Here is a 22,638-nt window from a genome sequence, read left to right as displayed (position 1 = left end):
GCGGGAATAGGACTGGCCACATGAACGCCGATGCGCGCTCCCGATAATAAACCTCTGACGCCTACATCCGGGAACTACTACGAACTCGCTCTCCAACATGGCGGCGTCAGGTGAGGTTTATGAGGGTAAACGATCTGGGTCGGTTGGTGGGAATTTTAGCGGCTTCTACCTCCATATATTCAATCACAAGAAGTTGTAGGGTTATTAATGCCTCGAGTTATTGATTCGCGTCGTTGTCCGGCACGTACAAATGGGTTTGTCGGTTATTTCGGCCCGGCAAAAAAACGCAACTGCTTGAGGAAGGCGAATGAACGAAGCAACGACTTGCACAATCTGATTTTTTTTTTTTCCCACAGAGCACACGCGGTCTTTTCCTATGGGAATTGTTATTGGGATGTTTGGGTTGTCCACTTTTGAGTTTATATTGTATTACATGTGCTGGAAATTCTGTGTCACGTTATGAAATGTTTCTAACTGCGTGCAGACCTGGCACATTGTATGCCCGTAGCGGGGCTCGCCGTGGCGCTCAGAGCAGATAAGCATCGGGCGCAAGCGCGTTTCGCGGAGGAGGGGTTGGGCCGAGAAGTCCGGGCAGACCGAGGAGTCTCCCCACGTGTGCAGCCTGGCTCCCTGGTGTCGGTGTTTGATGAAACGGGGCAGCTGGGCCTGTTGGGTCGCATCCTAAACACTTCCCTGGCAGCTTCACAACTTTGAGCCGTCCCACTGCCCCGGTGATGGCGCACTTGGATCCTGGCGCTGCGACGTTCGCTAGGCCCTAAAACCTAGCCAGCTAAGCAGGGATACTTCCCCCGTCAGCAGTCCTTTGCTGACTAAGCCCGCATCGGCATAAAGACAAAAGCGACCTGCGTAGATAGCAAGCAAACAAGCTGCGTGTTCAGCCTCACAGTGAACTGCTGGTCCTCGTAGCTGTTATGCTATTGTAGCTTTAGCAGAAGTCTGTACGGGCAAAAGTTAACCTTACGGAGGTCCTAGCGTGCTAATGTCACCATAGTGCGGGGCGCAAGGAAAGTTAGCGAATAGACAGTGTTTGATGTTTTTGGTTTTAGAGGGTACAAGCAGTCAAAGCCAGCTAGTTAGGCCCATGAATATTACGCTTAACACACAGTGGGCCGTATCTGCTGAGAAAGAGATGTACACCGTCGGTGTTGCTCTGTATGTGTGTAGGTTTTGTAACAACGTGTGTAAAGAATGTCCTGACAGCTGGGATTTTCACAATAAAGCTCACAGCCAGCTTTGTCGCTCCCCTTTTTCTGCCTCAGACCAAAACAAACCAGACCTGCTCTATGAGATGAGCTGTGTGAACCAACTGGCCAAATGTTTTCCATGCAGAGAGACAGTTTGAGGAATGTTCTGCTATGCTTACATGACTCATTGAATATAGGCTCCAGGGTACATTCCTTGAAAATGCAGCGAATGAGCAACCCAGTGGTCTGGGACATAATCATTGTGCTTGAGTCTTGGAGCTGAACTTATAGAGGCATGTCTGTAGTGGCCTGCTGGACAGTGATAGTTGGACAGGCAGGCCACTCCCTGCGTGTTTACTTTCTAACATGAAAATAAGTCAGTGTTTCTGTTATGGCTCACACATTGCAGTCCCCTTATCTGGCTGGGCTGGACAACATCTCGCACTACAAATAGTGTTTGTCTTTGCAGAGATGCAGCTGCCCGCATGAGTGGAAACACACTGTTGTGTTGGTGTTTGAAGAATGGATCTTTAAGTTGCGCAGTATTTCACTGCTGTCATGACTATATTTTGAAACATTTCACTGAGAGTTGTTCAAAATGATTGTTTAAATGTAATACAAGAAGTGAGGCCATACTGACAGAAATGTTTTGTTACTGTAATTATCATATTTTTACATGTCAACTGTAATGTGGTGGTTTTCCCACTCTGTATGTGTGGTTTTCACAGCCATCTCCAGGTTTCAGGGTAACTATCAAATTAAGTCAAATTTTCTATTTCATCACTGTAATTTCCTTATTCCTCAAAAAAAAGGATAATAAATAAAAGGCTGGGGCGCGGATAAAGGTTTTAAGACTTCTTTGACAGACATCCGTATGAGCAACAAATCATGGCCTAGTATATTTCTTCTGTGACTCACACTTTTGTGTTCATCTCCCCTTTTAGCTAAGAAGAAGAATAAGAAGGGGAAGACCCTCACTCTGACTGACTTCCTGGCAGAGGACAGTGGAGGCAGCACCGTGGTCCCCAGCTACCCGGCCAAGTCCACTAGCTGGGCAGATGAGACTGATGACCTGGATGGCGATGGTGAGCACACACTCAAACACACACATTGCCCCCCCCCCCCCCTTTTTTTCTTTCATGAGTTTTTACATCTAAAAGTCAATATTATCTCTCTCTTCCTTGGGTTGCCTTTTATTTCAGTGGGGAGAACTGAAAATGTGTTGGAGAATGCCGTCATACTGGTAGAGCCATGAACATTTGTGGTCTGAAACTTGACTGAATGAAAATGAGCAGCTGTGTTCTTGTTTTATGTGTAAATGTGTTGTGGCAGAGCGGTATTAGTTTTGTTTTTCCAGGTCTTATTAACAGCAAAAGGTCAGACAGGCTAGTGGACCTTGTAGACATGAGTTAACCCCATTTTTCCAGTTAAAATGTGATTGATAAAGTGATGAAATACGTCTGTGTGACAGCATAACTGTGTTTTTAGAACCGCAGTAGCATACTATTAAACAGTTGGGCCCGAAGCCACAGTTTTCTTTCTGATTTGCATGCCATTGCACACATTTGAGCTCCTTATGTCAATTTTGAACTTATAGCTGCACTGTTTTCCAAGTGTTTTGAAAGGAAAAGACTGCAGAGTTGGGATTGTTTTGAGTATCAAATGACTGTTGGACAGTGAGATTCAAAGTTACATGAATCATCAAAACAATCATATCATCAACCACCAGTCAAATACATTAAGTGATTTTTATTTTATTTTTTAATCAGTTATCAGAGCTATTACTCTCTGGATGCAATTTCTTATGTGCTCTTTTGTGGCTTGTACAATGTCATATTCCTTTGTCTACTCGTGTTTTTGTCAGATTAGTGGTGCTGAACCTCTTAATTCTGATTCATGATCATACTGCACATTTTGGATTCTGTGGTTTCCCCCTTGCTAGAGCAACACATCACATGATCACATGTCATCATAACAAGTGTTTTCATAACATTTCTGGAAATTTTCATTCCTGATACTAAAAGCTTTTATTATATTCCAGTCTCTGAAGAAGGGTTTTTGGCCTCTGTCAGAGCTAATACTGATTATTGGCTCCGTCAGTATCTACCTCACAGACCAGTAATACAATAAATGTCAAAATAAATACACTTGTCTCAGAACACTTAAGGGTCTGCTGAACTAAAAGGGCATGTGATATCAAAGGGTTCCCAGTCAGCTGTAACTGTTCTGTTACACTCAGTCATGTTTGAATGGAAATTTGGTATTTGCTGTTTTGTTTCTTGTATGTATTTGGATGTGAATGTGTGTACTAATGCATATATTTTAGCTTAATAGGTCATGTTGTGAAATCTTTGTTGTCATTTTTTTGTCAGAATAGAAGGACTCCAAGAATTGCTAAGTGTCATAGAGGAAATAATCGGCTGTCGTTCGGTAACTGACGGGAAGTTTTCAGTTCGTATTTGTTTGAAATTTTTCCCATTCTCATCTCACCAGTTTCCACCTCGTGGCACACGGAGGAGGATAGCTACCGGGCACCACCCATTGACCGCTCCATCCTGCCCACAGCACCTCGCTCGGCTCGTGAACCCAATATCGACCGGTCCCGACTGCCCCGCAGCCCGCCTTACACGGCCTTCCTGGGCAACCTGCCCTATGATGTCACTGAGGATTCAATCAAAGACTTCTTCCGCGGCTTGGCAGTAGGTGTAACAAGCAAACACACATGGCAGTGTAGGACATGTAGCACATAGCACTTGCTGGTCACGGCTATTGCAGCACTAGGTTGTGCAAAGCAACACTAGCACTGGAACAGAAGGGGCCGCTTCAGTTGCCGTCTTTATGTCGCTTTTTAGGAGCTGTAAACACATCTGTAACTGAAATTTTGGTTTCTTAAGTATTTTAGTCCACACCGACACATTACCCTTGGGTCTTGTAAGTACACACTGGAGGCCCAGTGAGTTTGTTTAGTAATGAAGAACAGGACACACATGTCCACCTTATTTCTGTTTCCCCTCTTTCTATCTGTAGACAGATGTTGAAGTGGGATCCTAATGTTTCTCAACCTGTTTGTGATATTGAGCAGGCATCAAAGGAATACTTTTATATCAGTTTTGTTGTGTAGCCATGGATGTTGGAGAAAATATGTTTTACACATAACATAGCTTCCCAGTGCAGTGCTGTTTCACTAACAGATAATCAGTCTGAGGGTCATAAAACTCTGCAAAAAGCCTTCAGACAACTCATTTCGCACCTTCGCACATCTGGAACGCATATATACGTTTTTCAATGAAGTTCTTGCATGTCTGCCTCTGGCTTGTTCAGTCATAGCAGAGTGGAGCCTGGTTACCTACAACAGTGCTTGTCAGTGGCCTGGCCTAGATGGTTTTTATTTAGGGTTTTCATATGTGCCCTATTTCATTTCTCTTGATCTTATTTGGGTGAATTGTACAGTGCCGCATTCTGTTTCATTTGTTTTTCTGTCACCATCTTCATCTCCAGATCAGTGCAGTGCGTCTGCCTCGAGAGCCCAGTAATCCAGAGAGGCTGAAGGGCTTTGGATATGCTGAATTTGATGATGTGGATTCCCTCCTGAGGGCCCTTAGTCTCAATGAGGAGGTGAGAGGATCGTTTTATTTTTTCATTCCTGCAACTCACCAAACATCAAAGTGTGCGACTCAATTTTGGCCTCACTGCATAAAATGAGATCTTTAGTAGCCAGTTTCTTTGTCTCTTAAAATGTACATGGGAGAATCGCTAACAGTTTGTCCCGTTTCTGTTCATGTCAACAGAACCTGGGAAACCGAAGGATCCGTGTAGACATTGCTGACCAGTCGAATGATAAAGGTATGTGGTCTTTTTTTTGCTATGGCCTTTGCCTTTAAAATCATTTAGCAAATGGAAGTATGTCCCTCAATTTTCATATCCTAGAATTAAACTTAACATCTTCTTTTTCTTCACACCTCAGAGAGAGACAGTGGATCTATGGGAGGCCGAGACAGGGGTGGACGGATGTCAGACATGGGTCCTGACAAGACGGACAGTGACTGGAGGGCTCGACCCAGTGCAGATTCTGACGATGGACCTCAAAGGAGAGATGATGCCTTTGGAGAGAGTGAGTGGTTGTTGGTGCATTAACATCCATATTATTTCACACTGATTTAGCTTCAGGGTTGTGATAATTCCCAACTGTTCAGTTGTAAAACATGCTGAAGTGTTATTTATGTCTTCTACGTTAAAAATCTCAACTTGACTGCAAAAGACGATGTTTCTTGCCTCCAGAATCTATTTGATGTACAATCAGACCAACAGGTCATTAGCAGAGGAGTTCCAATGACGTCATTATTCTATTGCAATTCCTGCAGGATCACGGGACCGTTACGAGTCGGATCGTTACAGAGATGGGCCACGCAGGGACAACGACCGTTATGACGGAGGAAGAGACCGTTATCGGGATCGGTATGACGACAGGGACCGCAGGGACTACGACAGAGGAGGTGTGTTACTCTGCTCTTGTTGGACCCCTGGTTGGGATTGAGATCCATCTTGCTGTATCAGCAGTCATACACAACTCTTTGACTGGCCTGCTGCGACCATGCATACATACCAGTTTTCTCTCCTCCTGGCCTTCTAGGTTATGACTCTCGTGGAGGCGGTGGAGGTCGTCGGGCCTTTGGCAGTGGTTTCCGCCGCGATTATGATGATAGTCGGGGTAGCAGTGATCGTTATGGGGACCGGGATCGCTATGGCGAACGTGAAGACCGGTACGAGAGACGGGATGAGAGACGTGAGGACAGAGGTGAGTTACAGTTGGTTTATTATTTTGATGTGTTTACCACAAATGTAATTAAAATTATGTAAATGAAATGTTGATATTTCACATTCCTCTAGGAATATTTTTAAAGGTCGACTGTTCCAACACCAGCTTCAGATAATCACAGCCACACCACTCCACATTAATATGATCAGTTTCTGTTCTTCCACCAGCTCCTCAGCAGAGACCCAAGTTGAACCTGAAGCCCCGTAGCGTGCCCAAGGAGGAGGAAGGTAGTGGCAGCAGTGGAAGTTCCCAAGCTGCTCCTCCGAGCTCAGGCAGTAGGGCCTCATCCATCTTTGGTGCAGCCAAGCCGGTTGACACCGCAGCCAAGGAGAGGGAGGTGGAGGAGAGGCTGAAGAAACAGGAAGAGAGGCTGCAGAGGCAGCTGGAAGAGGACAAAGGCCGGGCACCTGACAGAAAGATGAGAGACAGGTCAGGGGTTGACATGGATGGTCAATACGCTCAGAGTTTTTTCATGGAGTATGCAGGCCTGTTTAAGCTATTTTTCCTGCTGTTTTCAGGGATCCAAGCTGGCGCAATGAGGAATCTCACACTGAACGTTCTCGTACAGGAAGTGAGTCTTCACAGCACGGAAGCACCTCAAGAGGTGAGACACGTCGGTATTTCATTCTGATAGAGCTTGCCTTCAGGGATGTGGTCACTCCGTGTAAACTTGAAGAGACAAGGCTATGCTTTTGAGTGACTGTTTTTCTTCCAGTTTTTGTGTCTTTCTTTCTAAATAAAACCAGTTTTCATCACAGGCCTATGTTGTATCAGTTGCATCACAGTCATTCAACCCTGTAAACCATCAAAGTTTCAGTCTGTAGTTGGAACTGAAAGCAAAGTTCCTTCCTTTCTCTTACTTCCATCTTCAGCCCCAGTAAGTAAGAAAGAAACAACATGCTCCTCTCTTCATCCGCTTAGGGTCTCGGTGTCGAGATAGCGAGCGCTCTGGGGAGAATGAGGTTTTCAGTGGGAGAGAAGGTGACTCCTCTTCCCCTGGGGCCTCCCCACAGCCCACCTCTACCGGCTCTGCCAAGGAGCCACTGAAGGTGATGCCTGCACCTCCTCCCAAGGAGAACGCCTGGGCCAAGAGAAGTGCAGCCAGCACAGGCTCTAGCGATGGTGATGGACGACCTCCAGTCTCTCCTGTCTCCCCAAGCGGTTCGGGTCCTCCCAAGCTCAGGTGAGAACACAAATGAGACTCTCTGTATGTCAGGAAGCCTCTCAGGAACACAGCTCGGAAACATTTCCAATGATTCAACAAACCCATTTTTTTGCACCTAGATTTAGCTTGTAGCAGAGTTGAACTTTCATGTTGTTGTGTTGTATACCTCTCCCTGACTGCTTGTGCTTTCTCTTTTAGCTCTGCAGATGTAATCGGATCTGGAAAAGGTAAGGCCTACTGATGAGTGCAAGACACAAACCAAATCTCAGTGTAGACTGAGTGAAATTAGACATTGTCAGCGTGACTGTCGCACACACCTATTAAAGAAGACTGAAAGAGGAAGAAATTTATATAAACAAAAAACACTTGCGTATATCTTCAAAATATGTAATTCATGGAGAGTTTGAATTTGAACAAAACTCAAAAGGTCAACGGCCACATTAGCAACTCTGTGAGCCTTTAAAGGTCATTACACACAGGACAGGTACACTGGTAGATGGATGAAAATGAAACAACTGTTGTTTTTCATGCTTACCACGTGAGGCAGACATGCAAATATTGGTGATTGTGGGAAAGTTATCTTTATCAACACAGTTTTTAGCTGTACAGTGGCAGTCGGCTTTGGCTGTTCTTTGGCTCATCATTGCCTTTAGCTAAAAGCTAATGTTAGCATGTTAAACATCAGAATTAATGTCAAAGGATAGCCGATGAGAATTGTGTCTCTAGTTTTAGAGGTCCTGTGTTGGAGGAGTGATGTCTTGTCAGGTCACAACAAAGTCATTAGGATTCATCTTGTGGCTTCTATGTACTGTGTTTATGGCTGTCCTTCCAGTCATTTTTGAGAAAGCCAACTTTGGACCTTGGAAATGTTTGACTGGCACTGCCAACTCTAAAGCTTCGATGCTAGTCTGGCTGAATGGTTCTGTACTCAACCTGTGTCAGTTGTTTCTGAAAGTGTCAGTTTTGAAACATCTGACAGCCTTTGTGAAATTGCATTTTAGTGTCCTTGTTCTCTAAGGCCATTTACACACACTCAGGATGCACTCATCTGATTCGAGTGTCGGAAAAAAAATAAATGAAAAACTTTCTCCTGAAAAGGTCGACCACAGAAACTAAGTAAATCATATTGTCAAACTATAGAGAAAATAAAGGGAAATAAAAATAAAACAGCTGACCCAAACAGCTGGATGAAGTATCATGACAATGGGGCCAATCTAGCCAATTAAATTTTCTGTCTACTTCTACTAAAACAATAAACCAGAGCAAAATAGCATACAACAGTAAACCGAACAAGATATTCAGTCCCAACACGCCTAGTGCATGATGGGAACCACGGACCATTGTCAGCAATGCAACACAAGGTATGCACGCCTGTCCTGGAGATACTGACTGTGTCTCTGCCTCTCCGCTATCTCCCCAGGGAATTTCCTACTGTTGTCAGCTGTGTTTATGTCCCTCCGGTGATAATGTAGTTCTGGTCTAACTGTGTTGTGTTATGTAGAAGAGAGCAACAACATCACACGACTACAGTAACACCAAGTCAGCAGCAGAGCTGGTAGCTGGCGATGCTAACGCTATTTTGGCTCAGTACTCTGGAGGTCTGGTGTTTATCTTTGGTTCGATTATAACAGTTGCAGCGGGGACTATTCTGCCACCATTTAATAAATACCAATTCAGTACATTTAAATCTAGGTATGTCAGACTGTTACAATGGCAGGAAAGCAATGCAGAAGTCAAACTTGATCCCAGTCTCTTCCACACAGTGAGGCACCGAGCTTATTAATTAAACTCTGGTATGGAATCGGTACGCTGTATCAGCACATGTCCAAATTCAAGTGTCTGAATTGGATTTGAATTTTAATTAAGTGGATCGGTGCATCTCTAGCACACCTTTTTACGATCACTTGCCCTGAAATGTTCTTGTGTGATCCAGCAAAGGCGACTTTGGTTTGTGTGAAAACAGGGGTGTGGGGTTTTCAGCTCATTCAGTAAAAAAAGAAAGGTCAATCTTTACAATACAGACAGGAAGTCAGTTGCTTGTTGTCCATATATGTTGTTATTGCATTAGTTTCATTAGAGAATTCCAGTGTTTTCAGTTGAGATGAGCTCACTTAGTTGAGGAGGTGTGAGAGCAGCTGTTATCCTTACTTTTCACACGCTTCACATCTGCGTCATGATGGACATATTCGGCAAAGTGAGAACGTGTCTGAGAGGCACAGGTCATGAGCTCACCGTCCTGCAGTTATTACAAGGGGAGCACAAAAATATGTTTCACATTAGTCTGCATGTAAAAAAATACAAATGAATCTCAGGTTCAGACTCAAACAATCTGGTCAAAAAAATGTTGAATGCGTGCGTTACCTGCAGAGCTGTGTGAGAGTAGAAATGCTTCTTTTTGCCTTTTTTTTTTTTTTTTGCTTTTTTTTTACTTTTTGGAAACTTTTGTGGCACAACTTTCAAACCAGTGTCAAATTTAAATGAAGTGAGTTGTAATGTACAAGCTTGCATTCAAGCAGTTGTGCACCTCTCATTTGGCCCTCCATCAGTGACTAACACGTTTTGAATCCAACCCAGTGGCTTTTTAGGCTGCAGTGTGTTGAGAGTGTAGTCTACTGTATAAAGTCCACCAGCCTCCCTTCACTCTACTGTCTGGCTTCTCCTTTAAGATGAGAACAAGGCTGAAGGTGTGCGTCGGGACCGGGGGCCCCCACGGGCAAGAATGGGGCCTGCAGGGCCTGGAGCAGGGCGGGGCCGAGGAGAGGGGCCCAACAGAGACCGAAGAAAGGAGGCAGACAGGTCAGCCATCCAAAGCTAGCAACTCCAAATTTCTTAATGAGGCAGGGAGGACATTTACTGGGCATTTGTAGAGACTGGCCTTTGCTCAGTTACACAACGGATGACATGCTCATTGTTGTGTTGTGGACACAAGAAACACAAGGACACCAGGACTTCTGGTGTGTACGTTTAATGTTTTACCTTTTCTACGCCAAATTGTTACAGACCCCTTGATGTAGCACAGGAAATGACCAACGCCAGTGCTAAAATATCTAACGGTACAAAATCAATTACAGCAGAAATTCGGGACATTTCTGAATCTTACTTGATGTTTTTCTCCTGAAAGTGAGGACTGAGCACGGTGTGAACTGGGTGCCAAGCAGCTTGCAGATTTTGAAAAGGAGCAGAATTTGTGCTGCTTTAGTCTGACAGCAACTCTCCACTGCTGAGCTCTGCTGATAGATTTTAACCTTTGTGTTAATTCTGATTGTAGAAAGGATAACAGAAGAGACCGAGACTCCAGACCAACCCCAGAGCCAAAGAAATTTGAAGAAACCCCAACCCCTGTAAGTCCCTCACTGCCAAGGTTTAGTCAGACATTGATGTCACAAAATAACTCTTCATTAAAGGGGTTCCCGAAAGCCTTCAGTTATTTTACCAGAGCTCCCCCCGTACATTATAGGTTTAGTTTTAAAAACCTCCTCCTTTAAAAAAAAAAAAAAAAATGGATAAACAGGCCGTCATCAGTCCGAATAATTGTTCTTTGTGTAATTTCATGCTCCTTGAGACATCTTTCCTCTTGCATACGCATTTGTTAAGCATTCAAAGGTACTGTACTGATCCAGGGTCTGTTTTGTGTTGCAGAAGTTCAGCTCAGCCAGTAAGTACGCCGCTTTGCTAATGGATGGAGACCAAGGAGACGACGCAGAGGACGTAGAATAGAGAGAAATTAACGAGACGAGGCCTGAAAGCGCAAGACGAGGAGAAAACGAGGAACGCAGAAAAAAAAAAAATCTCACATAGCTTATGAAAAAACTCCATACATGGAAGAGGCTCCTGGGAGGACATCACCCCCTCCCTTCTTTCCTCCTGCAAACCTGTCCTTTACTTTAAAACACCCACCCATCCTCCCTCCCCTGCCCCACCTTCAAGACTATTCAGGTTCTAAAGAATAGTCACATACTGGACTTGTTTTTAAATGGGAAAAAGGTGTAGCTGACATATGGCAAAGTGATGGATAACATTGAATTAATTGTAATAAATAAATGGAAAAGTGGGGAAAAAATGAATTTGTATATTTGTGGGTCACAGGTGGTAGGTTGGATTATATGACAAGATGTAGTTTAGTGAGTGGAACCTCTTTTTTTTTTTTTTTTTTTAAATCAACTTTTGACTGACTGTCTTGCATAATTCCTAGATTAAATACATAGCTATTGATTATTATAAGCCCCTTTATTCATCAGTAAGTAATTTGGTATTGTACTATTATTTTAAATCAATCTTCCATCAAGTTTATTGGGAAATGAGTCAAGAAAATCCTGTCTTCCAATACTAAGTCATGAATGCAGAGACTGGTTACTCATTCAAAAACATCTGACAGTCGTATGTGCAGCGATCCACAAACAACTGAATTCTTTTTAAAAGGACTCACACAGTATTGCAAGAGGACTGTGTGATACATAGATCACGTTACTGCAGGAGTGACATGTATGTGGAGACTGAAAGAAAAACAGCCGCCACACGATTCTCAGTCAGAGAATCAGTCGAGTGCCATCGCCATCACCCCGTCATTGTACAGATGTTTCTCTGTTTCAAACCTTCTGATGAAATAATCAAATCAATTAAAGGCTCAAAATGCTCGTGTGCAGTCGTCCTAGAGATTCTCCACAGGAGCTGAAATCACTCACTCCTCCTGAAGTGAGGAACACAAATGTTTGAGGAAAGTCTGGAGTTGCCTTCAGTCGAGTGTGAGGTTTTCCATGAGCATACGTGAACCTGTCTTCCAATTTGCAATAAATTGGGGTCATTATATACATTGAAATAGCATGTGTTTATTGTGTATGCATAACTGAAGGCATTCAAGGGTTAAAGAAAACACCCGAAAAGCAGAACTGTCGGGCAGCTCCTCTTTGTTGCCTGCTTTAACCTGAGCAGACCCTACGGGCTTTAGTGGCGGCGTAAATGAACCGTGTCTGTCACAGGATGGCAGGTTGCATCATCAAATGAACACTTTAATGTGCGACAAGGTATTTTTCCTCCGCCCACTGTTCTCCTGGTGTGGTCTGTGAGCCAGATCTCTTCCACTGTGTTTCTTCAGTCTTAACCCCCTGCTGAGAGCTGGACTCTAGGTGGCAGCTGGTTAGCATCCTGCTGAGCTTCACATCACACACACAGACACACACACACTCACACAGCAACCAGTTTGCTGCAAGGCCGGACTCCTCGAGTCCACTCAGCCGCTCTCTTCACTGGACCTCAGCAAACAAACTGGTCATGTGTTTGTTAACAGTGTATTGTCTGTGGAAGTGGCCACTGTGGGAGCATGAAGTGAAAGAAAGATGCAGACTCTCAGTGAAGTTCTGCAGAGATCTTTATTGTGATGCTGCAAAGTGTGTGTCCAATCGTGGAATAACTAAGCACGTCACAAGAGAACTATAATCAAGCTCACCTTTGAAGTTCTAGTACTTGAATATTTTCATTTTATGCTATCTTATTGTGCTAGTGTCAGAGTATTTTTACGTTGTAGTATTGCAGTTTGTACTTAAGTAAAGATTTGAATACTTCTTCCCCCTCTGTCAGTGGAAAGAGGCCAACATCTTGAAGTTTAAACTTGTGTGTGCACCCTGAACCCACCCACCACCCCTGTTGCCATGTGAATCAGCAGCTGGTCCACACAGGAGGGTCCCTCCTTCCTCAAAGCCACAACATGAGCAGGGTTTGCGTCACTCAGGTCCCTCAGTGATGTATCAAGTGGGATTTCCCATGATCGTGTTCTCATTCATACGTGCACACAGTCAGTCGTGGTCAACTGCACCTCGTCTGCTTATGGAGCTGTAATACGGCTGTCTCTGAAGTCGCTACAGTTGGTCGCTGTGCGCTTATTGATGATGGTGTGTCGCCTGATTTAACCTCACAGCCATGGATTTGTCTCCCTTTAAACCAAAGAGCGCTTTGTATGCAGCATAACCCGGGGGCCTAAAACATGGTTTTAGAAAGAGCTTATTGTGGGAGATTTTCCCCTCACAACCCCCCGAAAACCTCCAGCTTAAAGCAGTATTTTGTCTGGAGAACCCAGTTTGAGGAAATACAGTTACGTGTGTGTGTGTGTGTGTGTGTGTGTGTGTGTGTGTGTGTGTGTGTGTGTGTGTTTGAGAGAGAGAGCTGTAGTCTGTAGTCTGAAGGAATTTAATAAGGGGAGATGTTAAGATTTAAGCACAGAGCCTGTCATTGTTTTCATTGCATTGGAGAGAGCAACTGAGGGAATCAGGAGAGGACACTGGTGTCCTATGTCCTATGAAACACGGTGGTGGAGTTCATCACATTTAGCCTTTTTACATCCAAGGGAGATGCAGAGATATGAACAATTGCTCCAGTTGCTGCCTAAAAAAAAACAGGCAAGCAGATAGTTCAATGTCCTCACTTCCTCTCAACAAGCTGCGAGGAGGGAGAAGTGGGATCAAGCCCATGGTATTTTCTCATGTGCAAAGTTACAGGGTGTGAAAGAAGCTCTATCTAATCACTCCCCCATGAGGAAGAAGAGAGCGCGAGGGGCTGAAGTGAAGCCAAAGGAAAGGGGAAGGGCCTGACATCAACAAGCCAAACAGCTGCCCCCTTCTCCCCCATGGAGAGACAGCAAGAGCAGCCTGATGGAGCAAGAGAGAAGGGAAGACTAGAGGGTCTGTGAGTGTGAGAGGGTGGCGTACGACGCATTTGAGGGGCTGTAGAGGCGAAGAGAAGGAGGTATTGGCAAGTGGAAAGGGGGAAGGGAAGAGAGAGGTGGTGAGTGTATGCTTGCATGCTTTGAGGGTGAGGATAGCCAGGGAGCACGGGGACAGGGAAGAGTGTAAGAGGAGAGTGGAGGGGGAGAGAGGGTCTGTGCTTGGTGACACTTCTTGGAGGGGAGAAAGAGGGGCTGTAAGAGGAGAGGGGAAAGGAGTCAAAAAAAAAAAAGTCATCTGGGGTGGATTTCAAGGCAGGACAAGTTGTCAGAGCGGAAGGCAGAGGTGTGAGGAGTCACTGGGGAAGAGGGAGCATGTTGGAGAAGAAGACACAAGCTGTGGCAGAAACATAAGGAGGCCCTTCAAAACATGAAGCGCTGAGAGGAGGAAAAGAAGAGGGACCCTCTGGAGTGGAGCATTTCTCTGGAAGGAAGAAAAGTCAAGGATTTTAAACGGACGAGGAACAGAGGCGTCTGCTGGAAGCATGGGGTGCATTCACAGCACAAGCACTGGCAGCATGAAGAAACATGGACCTGATACTGACACAGGAGGAATCCCCATAGAGGCAGACCCCGAGGTACACCCTGAAATCCTTCAACTTGCCCAGGTAAGTGAACAACTTCTCCTTAGGGAGCTGTAAACATTCTGGGCAGAAATGTCTCGCTTATGATCATGAGACCTTCAGACGCATTTTGAGTTTGAGGTCAAACAGAGCAAAGGATCAGCTGTTTCAGCCATAGATAATGCTCAGTGATTGTCCTTTGAGCAAGGAGAGGAGAAAGCTTAACTTTGTTTAATTGTCACACACTAAACTCACCACATACTAACCATGGACACCAACCAAAGGAATCCAAAGAATTGCCACTGTGTTTCCAAATTACATGAAACCCTGGCCTCCAAAGCAGCTCTCTTTCTCCCTCTTAGGAAATATTTTCCTCTGCATTAAGCAGAACATCTCATGCCGCACATGCTTTCAGACTGAAGGGTGAGCTTGAGTTTTGCACCTAACAGACATGAATTACATGTATGAGTGATGTTTGCAGACTTGAGCCACTGTTAAGTTTGATTTTAATGGCCATATAAATTTGTCACTCCTTCTGTGTACAAAGGAACAGGGGACAAAAACAAACAGACAGCAGTGGACGATCCACTTGTTAATCATGTCCCTCAGGGTGTCAAGGTTCAAGAGGAAGTGGTATAAGTTACCGTCCGGTTCCGACCCGCCGTCTGCCTGTCTGCCGACTCTATTTAGGAGCACGTATGGATTTAGGTGCAAGTCACACTGCTGCACACGTAAAGCCTCTGGAGGACTTTTATAGAGACTAAAATAAAAAGTGTCGGTTGGTTTAGCACCAAGGCCACACACCAGAATGTGTGCGCTCTCATATGTCATATGAGTAAATCACACTCGGGCATGCCCAGTGTCAGAGGACAAAGCCATGCCACTGTATTTTGTCCAGTCGTCACTTTTCTTCTGCTCATAAATGAACCCTAAATGTTCGGATATTTATGCAATAAGTGTGTGTAATTTGACACAGTGCTGCGAGGTGCTGCGCAGTGAAGTGCTGGAACAAAAACAATACTCGGATCCCATGTGGCTTCAAGTCCCCTGAATCCCCTGAATCCCCTGAATCCCTGATTGTGTGGGTCTGTCTGAATTGCTTTGTGTACGTGTGTGTGTCTGTGTGTGTGTGAGAGGGAGAGAGAGAGAGAAAGAGAGACCATGCCAAATTATGATAACATAGTCCCAGCTGAATGGGTGGACTGCAGTGCAGTGGAGAGGAATGAAATATGTCATACACACACACAAACAGTCCAGGAGTTCTTTATATTGTTTGTAATGTCTCTCTCTCTCTCTCTCTCTCTCTCTCTCCTCTCTCTCTCTCTCTCTCTCTCTCTCTCTCTCTCTCTCTCTCTCTCTCTCTCTCTCTCTCTCTCTCTCTCTCTCTCTCTCTCTCTCTCTCACACACACACACACACACACACACACACACACACACACACACACACACACTCATCCCACACCTCATTTCTCACATTCACCTATATTCAGACCCCAACTCATGACTGTTTAGATGTGACAATCAACCCTGCCAATCTAGAAGATACCCTGGCAATCCCCCACCACCTGCTCCCGTCCCTTCCTCCTGTCTCGTGTGTGTGTGTGTGTGTGTGTGTGTGTGTGTGTGTGTGTGTGTGTGTGTGTGTGTGTGTGTGTGTGTGTGTGTGTGTGTGTGTGTGTGTGTGTGTGTGTGTGTGAGGTTGTGGCTCCTGCTCTACAGCATGTCATCACCAGTGAGGTGTCACTGGAAAAAACTCACGCAGGCCGAGGTATTTAATGCCATGGGGGTGTGTTACTGTACTCATATACAGTGTGTGTGTGTGTGTGTGTGCGTGCGTGCGTGCGTGCGTGCGTGCGTGTTGCAGCTGTATGTATGTCTCATAAAAGGCATGTTTCAGTGCATTCAGACACATGACAGAAAAGTTGCCACTGTTGCAGTCACATGATATTTCATGAGCCCTCTTCCAAATGTATGAAACAATGATTTAATGGGACATTCACCTTTAGATCATTTTCCTACAGTTTCTTTGTCAGCATAGCTGAGCTGTGTTGGAATAACACCCTGAAAATGCTACTGCCGCTGTCTTCACACAGTAATAAAACGCTGGTGCAGCCACAGTCATAAAGGAATCCATTATGGTGTCTGACCCTCTCCATGTTAGAAGTGGAAGTGCTTCGGGCTCTCTGCAGTGGTCAGAGATGCTTGGAGAATGACACAGACTTTGGCTGCAAAAATCCAGCTGGGGTGGGGTTCTTTAATGCTGCAATGCAATGCTGCAACACTGCTGATAGTCATGGGAGCCTCTGGAGACTCGGTGGCCACTCAACCAGTCCCTTTTTTCACGGTATCAAAAGTGCATCAAGGACACAGCGTCACAAACACCTATACAGACCAAATTCAGTCCAAATCCAAAAAGCTGCCTTTGAAGAGCTGCAAACATTATAGAACATTATAAAAACACCATCACACTTTGCATTCTCTATGACAGCATCGATTTTCAGATGTCTAATTGGACTATGTGGCACATTCTCTTCGTGTTCTTCATGTTCTCCCGCTACTCCCCCACCTCCACTCTTCATTAATGGACTGAGAAATGAAGGGAAAGCACAACAACTAAATAAGTGTAAGGTGAAGCACCAGAACAAGTGCAACACAGGTCAGCATTCATTAGGCCACAGAAAAAGAAAGTTATGATGGTGCATGAAAAACACTTTCCTCTCTGTACATGTCCATGCCCCAGTCTAAAATGTTCGATGTTATCTCATATAGTAGAAATTTCTGCCCACATCTTGAGGCTTAACTGCAGTATTGCAATTTGTCCACCAGGTGGTAGCCTTGACTCACCATGCAGTCTTTGTTTGAACTACAAACTGACACACAGGCATCAACAAATGTGACTGTGGTGAGGTTTCAGCGTGGAACTGATGATGGTGTTCATCCAAGCTGAGATGTTTGTCTCTTGAAAGAACAAAAAGACACTCAGTCTGTAACCTGGCCAGTGTCTGCTTTGGTGGCCTTCAGTTTGCTCTTTCTGTAATGCACCAATTCATTTATGTCAGTTTACTGTGTTTGATTGACATTTAAATATTAGAGTTGCTTGAATGTTGTGTCTCTATAAAAGCCACATTTTTAGTCATTTAGTCACACATTTAGTCACAAACATGAGTAAAAGCATGGAAAAACATTCTAGCTTGATATCAATAATCATATATTTATATATCAATGTTATATGTAGCCTTTAAGAAATATTCTAGAAGTATGAATCGTGTCAGATTTTTTCATTAAAAAGAAAAAAAAACCATCTATTTCTTTATGTAGAAAGGCAGTGATAGAAGTTTCCTTTACTGTGAGTCCTCAGCGCCAGGGCTGAAAACTCTTTTCATCCTTCAGGTGATCTCAGGTCAGGTTTCTGAGGGGACACATTTATAACTCGGTGGGCCATTACACAAGTCCAATTGATTCAAGCATCAAAATTCATGAGTTATATAATAACATTTCAAATGTAAATGGCCTGAGGGGATGATGATCCTCCTCTCCCCTCATATGCCCTCTTTGCTAGGTTCATTGTCTGTCTTCCCAAATCCCCCCATACACACACACACACACACACACACACACACACACACACACACACGGGCACACATGTGGAGACCCAGATTCAACATATTCAGCAGATGTCGCATTTTATCGCAGCTTCCATTCATCATAACAACAGAGGACATATGTCAATAGTCCAATGTTACTCTGCTGCTTTGATCATAAGATCAATACATAATGCAGGATAATGTGTCTCATCCGTGCATGTGAGCTTCACATCAGTCCAGGTCAGTGACCAAAATAAACACTATTTTTCCACCGTAGAGGGTTTTCTTGCTAGATGTGACACGGCAGTGACATGACTAAAAAAATGAATGTGCTGGTGGATTTATTGTGTAACTGAAACCTTTCATACAACAATTTTCATACAACAATCTCATTAGTATGTTCATGTGCATATGAGTTCTCTTCGCCTTTGGACAGAGCCAGGCTACCTTCCTCTGCTCCTAGTCTCAGTGCTTCATGCTAACCATCTCCTGGCTGTTCATAAGAGTGGCATTGATCCTCTCATCTGACTCCAAGCAAGGAAGCGATTAAGTGCATTTCCCAAAATTTCAAACAAAACCGTTAAAGCTCTGTCGTGTTGACTGTAGAGTTAGTGAAATTTTGCTTTGCATGGGCTATGACCAATGACGTGCTTTAATAGGTGTTTTAAGTGTTAAATGATGAACCTTTCAGACTTTTATAGAGATTGGATATTAATGAATAAAAGCATGAAGAGTTTTTAACAAAGCAAGTCGCTGTCGACTGGTTCTGCGGATTTGCTTTGTTCAGGGTTGCGAAGTTTAGTCAGAACCAATCAACTGCATTTATGTTCACATTATGTAAGCACACAGAGCTCAAGGTAGGGCTACATGAAATATTAATGATACATTTCTGGTCATAAAGGATTTAGACTGCACACACTCCACTTCATAGTCATGGCTGTTTTTCATACACAGCAGTTAATAGAATGAGTGAGCTTCCTCTCACAAGTCAAGATGGAGGGAGAGGTGGGACTCTGCTGTCGGACAGCCAATAAATTAGTGTTTGTGAGAGCGTGAGCGCTTGTACACCTTCGCCTCCTACAGTTAAGTTCAGTGTCCCTCCTGTCTGGAAAAACCCAGGCGTCGGAAAGCGTAAAAAACATCCAGCGGGGAGAAATGTTTTTTCAAGACCAGAGAAATGCATCGAGCCATTTAACAAGAAAAAAACAGCAGTGTGTGCAGGTACGCTGTTTCCCACCCTCCACCTCCCCCATGGCCTCACACACACACACACACACACACACACACACACACACAAACATCCCTGCGAATGTTTCCAGGCCCCTCCTCGGTCCCTGCTCAAGGAAAGATTTAATGGTTTAATGTGCTTCACATGCTGTCAGAAGACCTTGCTTTGGGAGGGCATTACTGTAACATTATATAAACATTGTCCTATTTCTCTTCACTGGGATGTTGAGTATTGGTTTATAAAAAGAAAAATCCATGGATTATGACTCAGGGTACAACATTTATTTTCCTTCAAGGCATATACCCTTACTGGGACTGACTCTCTCTCTCTCTCTCTCTCTCTCTCTCTCTCTCTCTCTCTCTCTCTCTCTCTCTCTCTCTCTCTCTCTCTCTCTCTCTCTCTCTCTCTCTCTCTGTGTGTGTGTGTGTGTGTGCGCGCACACGCGCAAAAAGATGCATGTTTTGTTTTGTTTTTTTCTCCAGGTTTGGAGCTTTATTATCATATCCACTTGATGGTTTACATTTATGCTGTTATTGAGTATGATTTAGTTTATTTGGGGTATTGTTAGTGTATTAAACCTTTCAGCCAATAATGTAGCACCAGTAGAGACTTCAGCTCGACATTCTGAGCTCAAGGGTGAACAGTTGTACTGGGTCTGTCTGTTTCAGATTTACCTTCATTTCTGTCTTTGCTTTGCCCACAGAAGCTCTTGTTTGCACAGCTGCTGTAATAGTTCAGTGTGGTAACACCTTGCAGTGTTGAAAGGAAACTTATCACAAGCCTGTCATCAAACAGGAGAGACCCCAGCTACTTCAGCCGCATTTAAAGAGAGATTAAATGTTAAATATCAGACAGTCACAGTATTTGCTTAATAGTTTTGGTTACAAACCTGGTTTAGGTTGGATGTTCAGTTTCTTTGTGGGGATGTGGCAAAAGATTTGTCTTTAAGGTATATATCACTACAATACATTACATTTTGTTGCCCTGTTATAGTATTTTTTGAAACAATGTTCTATGTTTATTGTATTGGCATGAGGAGAGGCCTGTGGATTAAACAGGTCAACAGAAAACTCTGAGGGACAGCGATGCTTGTTAGCATTCAGTGACAATGCTAACATGCTGATGCGTGTCAGTTTCAAGTGTTAGTATGCTAACATTAGCTAGCAGTAAACACAAAATACACCTAAGGCTAAGGAATGTCCACTAGTTTTTGAGACATTTCGGGGTGGACAGTGTTGGACAAATAGCAGTGTTCACAGACTATAAAGACCATAAAACAATACAGGTGGGCAGCTGGACGGACACAGCAGGAGACCTGAAGCGAATCAACAGCATCACAAAGGACACCATGAAACAATGAACATCAGGTCTATCTATTCAATTACACTTACCTGTGACCATGCAACACATCAGAGGGGAGTGGCAGCACAGAAATCTGCTTATTTTTCATCATTTTAGCTGCCCGACAGACTGAGACAGAATGAGGACAAGTTAAAAGACGAGACAACAGGATGCCTTGAAACACAGTGTGATATGACAGATATTTTTAGTGGAGGAAGTTGAATGTACAGCAGGTAGGGCATCAGTGCTCATGCTGGTGTGTCACTGAACAAGCACATCTGTACTATCAGCAGACATGCAGGAGACAGTGACCATCCAGAGCCTCAGAGTGAACAAAACTGACAAAAATGCCTGGAGATGCATCGGGAAAATCGCTCAAACTGAACATGTCAAAGCCACATGCTCAGTATGAGGCACATGCTATCATCAGGGCATTCACACGGCTTCAGTCTTTTCCAAAAGCGCACAGTTGATGCATGATTTTGTGAACGTTTTCCTTCAAGCAGCAGCATTTTGTCGTCTTCTCTTTGCTAATTCTATTTATTTGTTGTGAGATTGATCAGAATTGACTCCCCCGTGTCTCTGCAGCTCGCCAAAGCAGGGAGCCACGCCTTCACGGAGAAGAGCTTCAAGAGGAAGCGAGTGTGCGACGTGTGCAGGCTGAACATCAACAACCCTGGGGCTTTCTGCAAGGGTGAGTCCACGTCTCAGTCAGGTCAGGCAGCAGAGCCAGAGACACAACTGACCAGCGTGAATACACACCTCGACCTGACAGAGATGAGCTCACCCTCACTGCCCTTTCTCTGTCTCCCTCAAAGCTGACTGTCAGAGTAAATCATGTGCCTTTTCTCTCCTCTCTGTGTGCAGAGTGCAAGGCTGCAGTTCACAAGACATGTGAAGCCAAGGTAAGCCATACATGTCCTCACCAAATTCATCACAGATCACTCGCTTTGCCCTCCTCCTGTCCTGAGCAAATTGTGCTCCTGTGTCAGTGCTCCCAATGCTAATATGGTGTGAGTCTTAAGTGGAGTAAGCCATGTGCACTGACCTAAATGTGTGGTTAAGGAAGGCCTCCGCCCTGAACTGCAAGCAGCCAGGTTGCCATGAGTAATTCAGTCATGCGGTAACATAGCAGGAGCTCCTGAGAGTCCTCAAGCACCCAGGAAGTCTCTGTGGTGGTTCAAAGAGAGTCTCTAATACGGCTTGATATTAAGAAGCATTTGTGCTTATTAAAGAATCATAATTTACACTAAATCATAATTTATATCTATGTGAAGTGGCCTCTGGCTGATCAGAGGGGGGCAGTAGTGAGCTGTGAGCTGTCAGGAGTAGACAGCACAGGAAGCAGCACAGCTCAGGGAGATGGCACCATGCAGAGCAGCTCCTGAACAGATTATTTCCACTTGTTTTAGGATTTGTCACTGAGGACATCTCTAAGTAGATCTTTCTTTTCATTTCACTTCTCTGTCCAATGATCATTCTGTCTTCGTAGCCATACTGCATTGTGCTTTTCACCTTTGAGATTCCAAACTGTTCACCTAATGTATGAGGTGGGTGAAAGAAATCATATTTTCATACAGCGCCCAGTGATTAATAAGCAATAATATAATCATCAGCATGTTGATGGAAAATGGATGGAAATGGAAATATAAACTACAATGAAAGATATTAAAGACAAATGAAGTTTGCTGCTACAGTGGGGCTCAGTTGCAGAATATTCTCATGCATTGCATCAGTGGTAAATGTGTTCAGAATCAAAGAGAAACAGCAACTTGTGACCATTTTGTGCTGCCATTAAACAATCATGCAGGGTCAGAGTCATCATGGAGGGAGAGGACTCCACAGCTTATGTCAAAACCATTGGCAGCAGCCGCATCTGCTCTCATGTGACCCCGCTCACAGCAGCTCAGTATCACACACCACAGAGCGAGCTCGTGACCTTGCTGTAACTGTGTAGTGCCTCACTGTCCAACAGCACAAACACACAAACTGTCACACAGAGGGACCCATCATCTTTATTTCT

At 44.3% G+C, this 22,638-nt stretch overlaps 2 protein-coding genes across 5 annotated transcripts in view; both read left to right on the top strand.

Moving 5' to 3' along the window:
* Nucleotides 1–45: 45 nt before the first annotated feature.
* Nucleotides 46–11,994, top strand: eif4ba (eukaryotic translation initiation factor 4Ba). Of its 4 annotated transcripts, XM_070958431.1 has the most exons (15): nt 76–110; nt 2,150–2,290; nt 3,699–3,904; nt 4,704–4,820; nt 4,994–5,048; nt 5,170–5,316; nt 5,567–5,698; nt 5,836–6,000; nt 6,189–6,450; nt 6,540–6,625; nt 6,943–7,204; nt 7,385–7,413; nt 9,853–9,982; nt 10,455–10,527; nt 10,826–11,994. In XM_070958431.1, exons 1-15 carry the CDS (start codon nt 98–100, stop codon nt 10,901–10,903), a joined length of 1,896 nt encoding a protein of 631 aa, XP_070814532.1. In that variant the 5' UTR covers nt 76–97; the 3' UTR covers nt 10,904–11,994. The 4 variants fall into 4 exon arrangements, with proteins under 4 accessions (XP_070814534.1, XP_070814532.1, XP_070814533.1 ...); XM_070958433.1 differs by lacking the exon at nt 9,853–9,982 and having other exon boundaries at nt 46–110; XM_070958432.1 differs by lacking the exon at nt 10,455–10,527.
* A 1,984-nt stretch (nt 11,995–13,978) lies between these two features.
* Nucleotides 13,979–22,638, top strand: part of LOC139329173 (tensin-2-like) — a 28,597-nt gene continuing 19,937 nt past the window's right edge. The window contains exons 1-3 of the mRNA XM_070959351.1: nt 13,979–14,506; nt 21,204–21,309; nt 21,483–21,520. Of these exons, the coding sequence (XP_070815452.1) occupies nt 14,384–14,506; nt 21,204–21,309; nt 21,483–21,520 (267 nt within the window). The 5' untranslated portion in view covers nt 13,979–14,383. The remainder of the gene's footprint in view (nt 14,507–21,203; nt 21,310–21,482; nt 21,521–22,638) is intronic.

The sequence above is a fragment of the Chaetodon trifascialis genome, chromosome 3, assembly GCF_039877785.1.
Source record: "Chaetodon trifascialis isolate fChaTrf1 chromosome 3, fChaTrf1.hap1, whole genome shotgun sequence".
NCBI lineage: Eukaryota > Metazoa > Chordata > Actinopteri > Chaetodontiformes > Chaetodontidae > Chaetodon > Chaetodon trifascialis.
Note: the sequence above shows the minus strand (reverse complement) of the source record. Positions and strands in the feature narration are given on the sequence as shown.

Coding starts and splice junctions, on each gene's coding strand:
- eif4ba (XM_070958431.1), top strand. Junction 6,001..6,188: donor TGAGAGACGTGAGGACAGAG/GTGAGTTACAGT, acceptor TTCTTCCACCAG/CTCCTCAGCAGAGACCCAAG. Junction 9,983..10,454: donor CGAAGAAAGGAGGCAGACAG/GTCAGCCATCCA, acceptor TTCTGATTGTAG/AAAGGATAACAGAAGAGACC.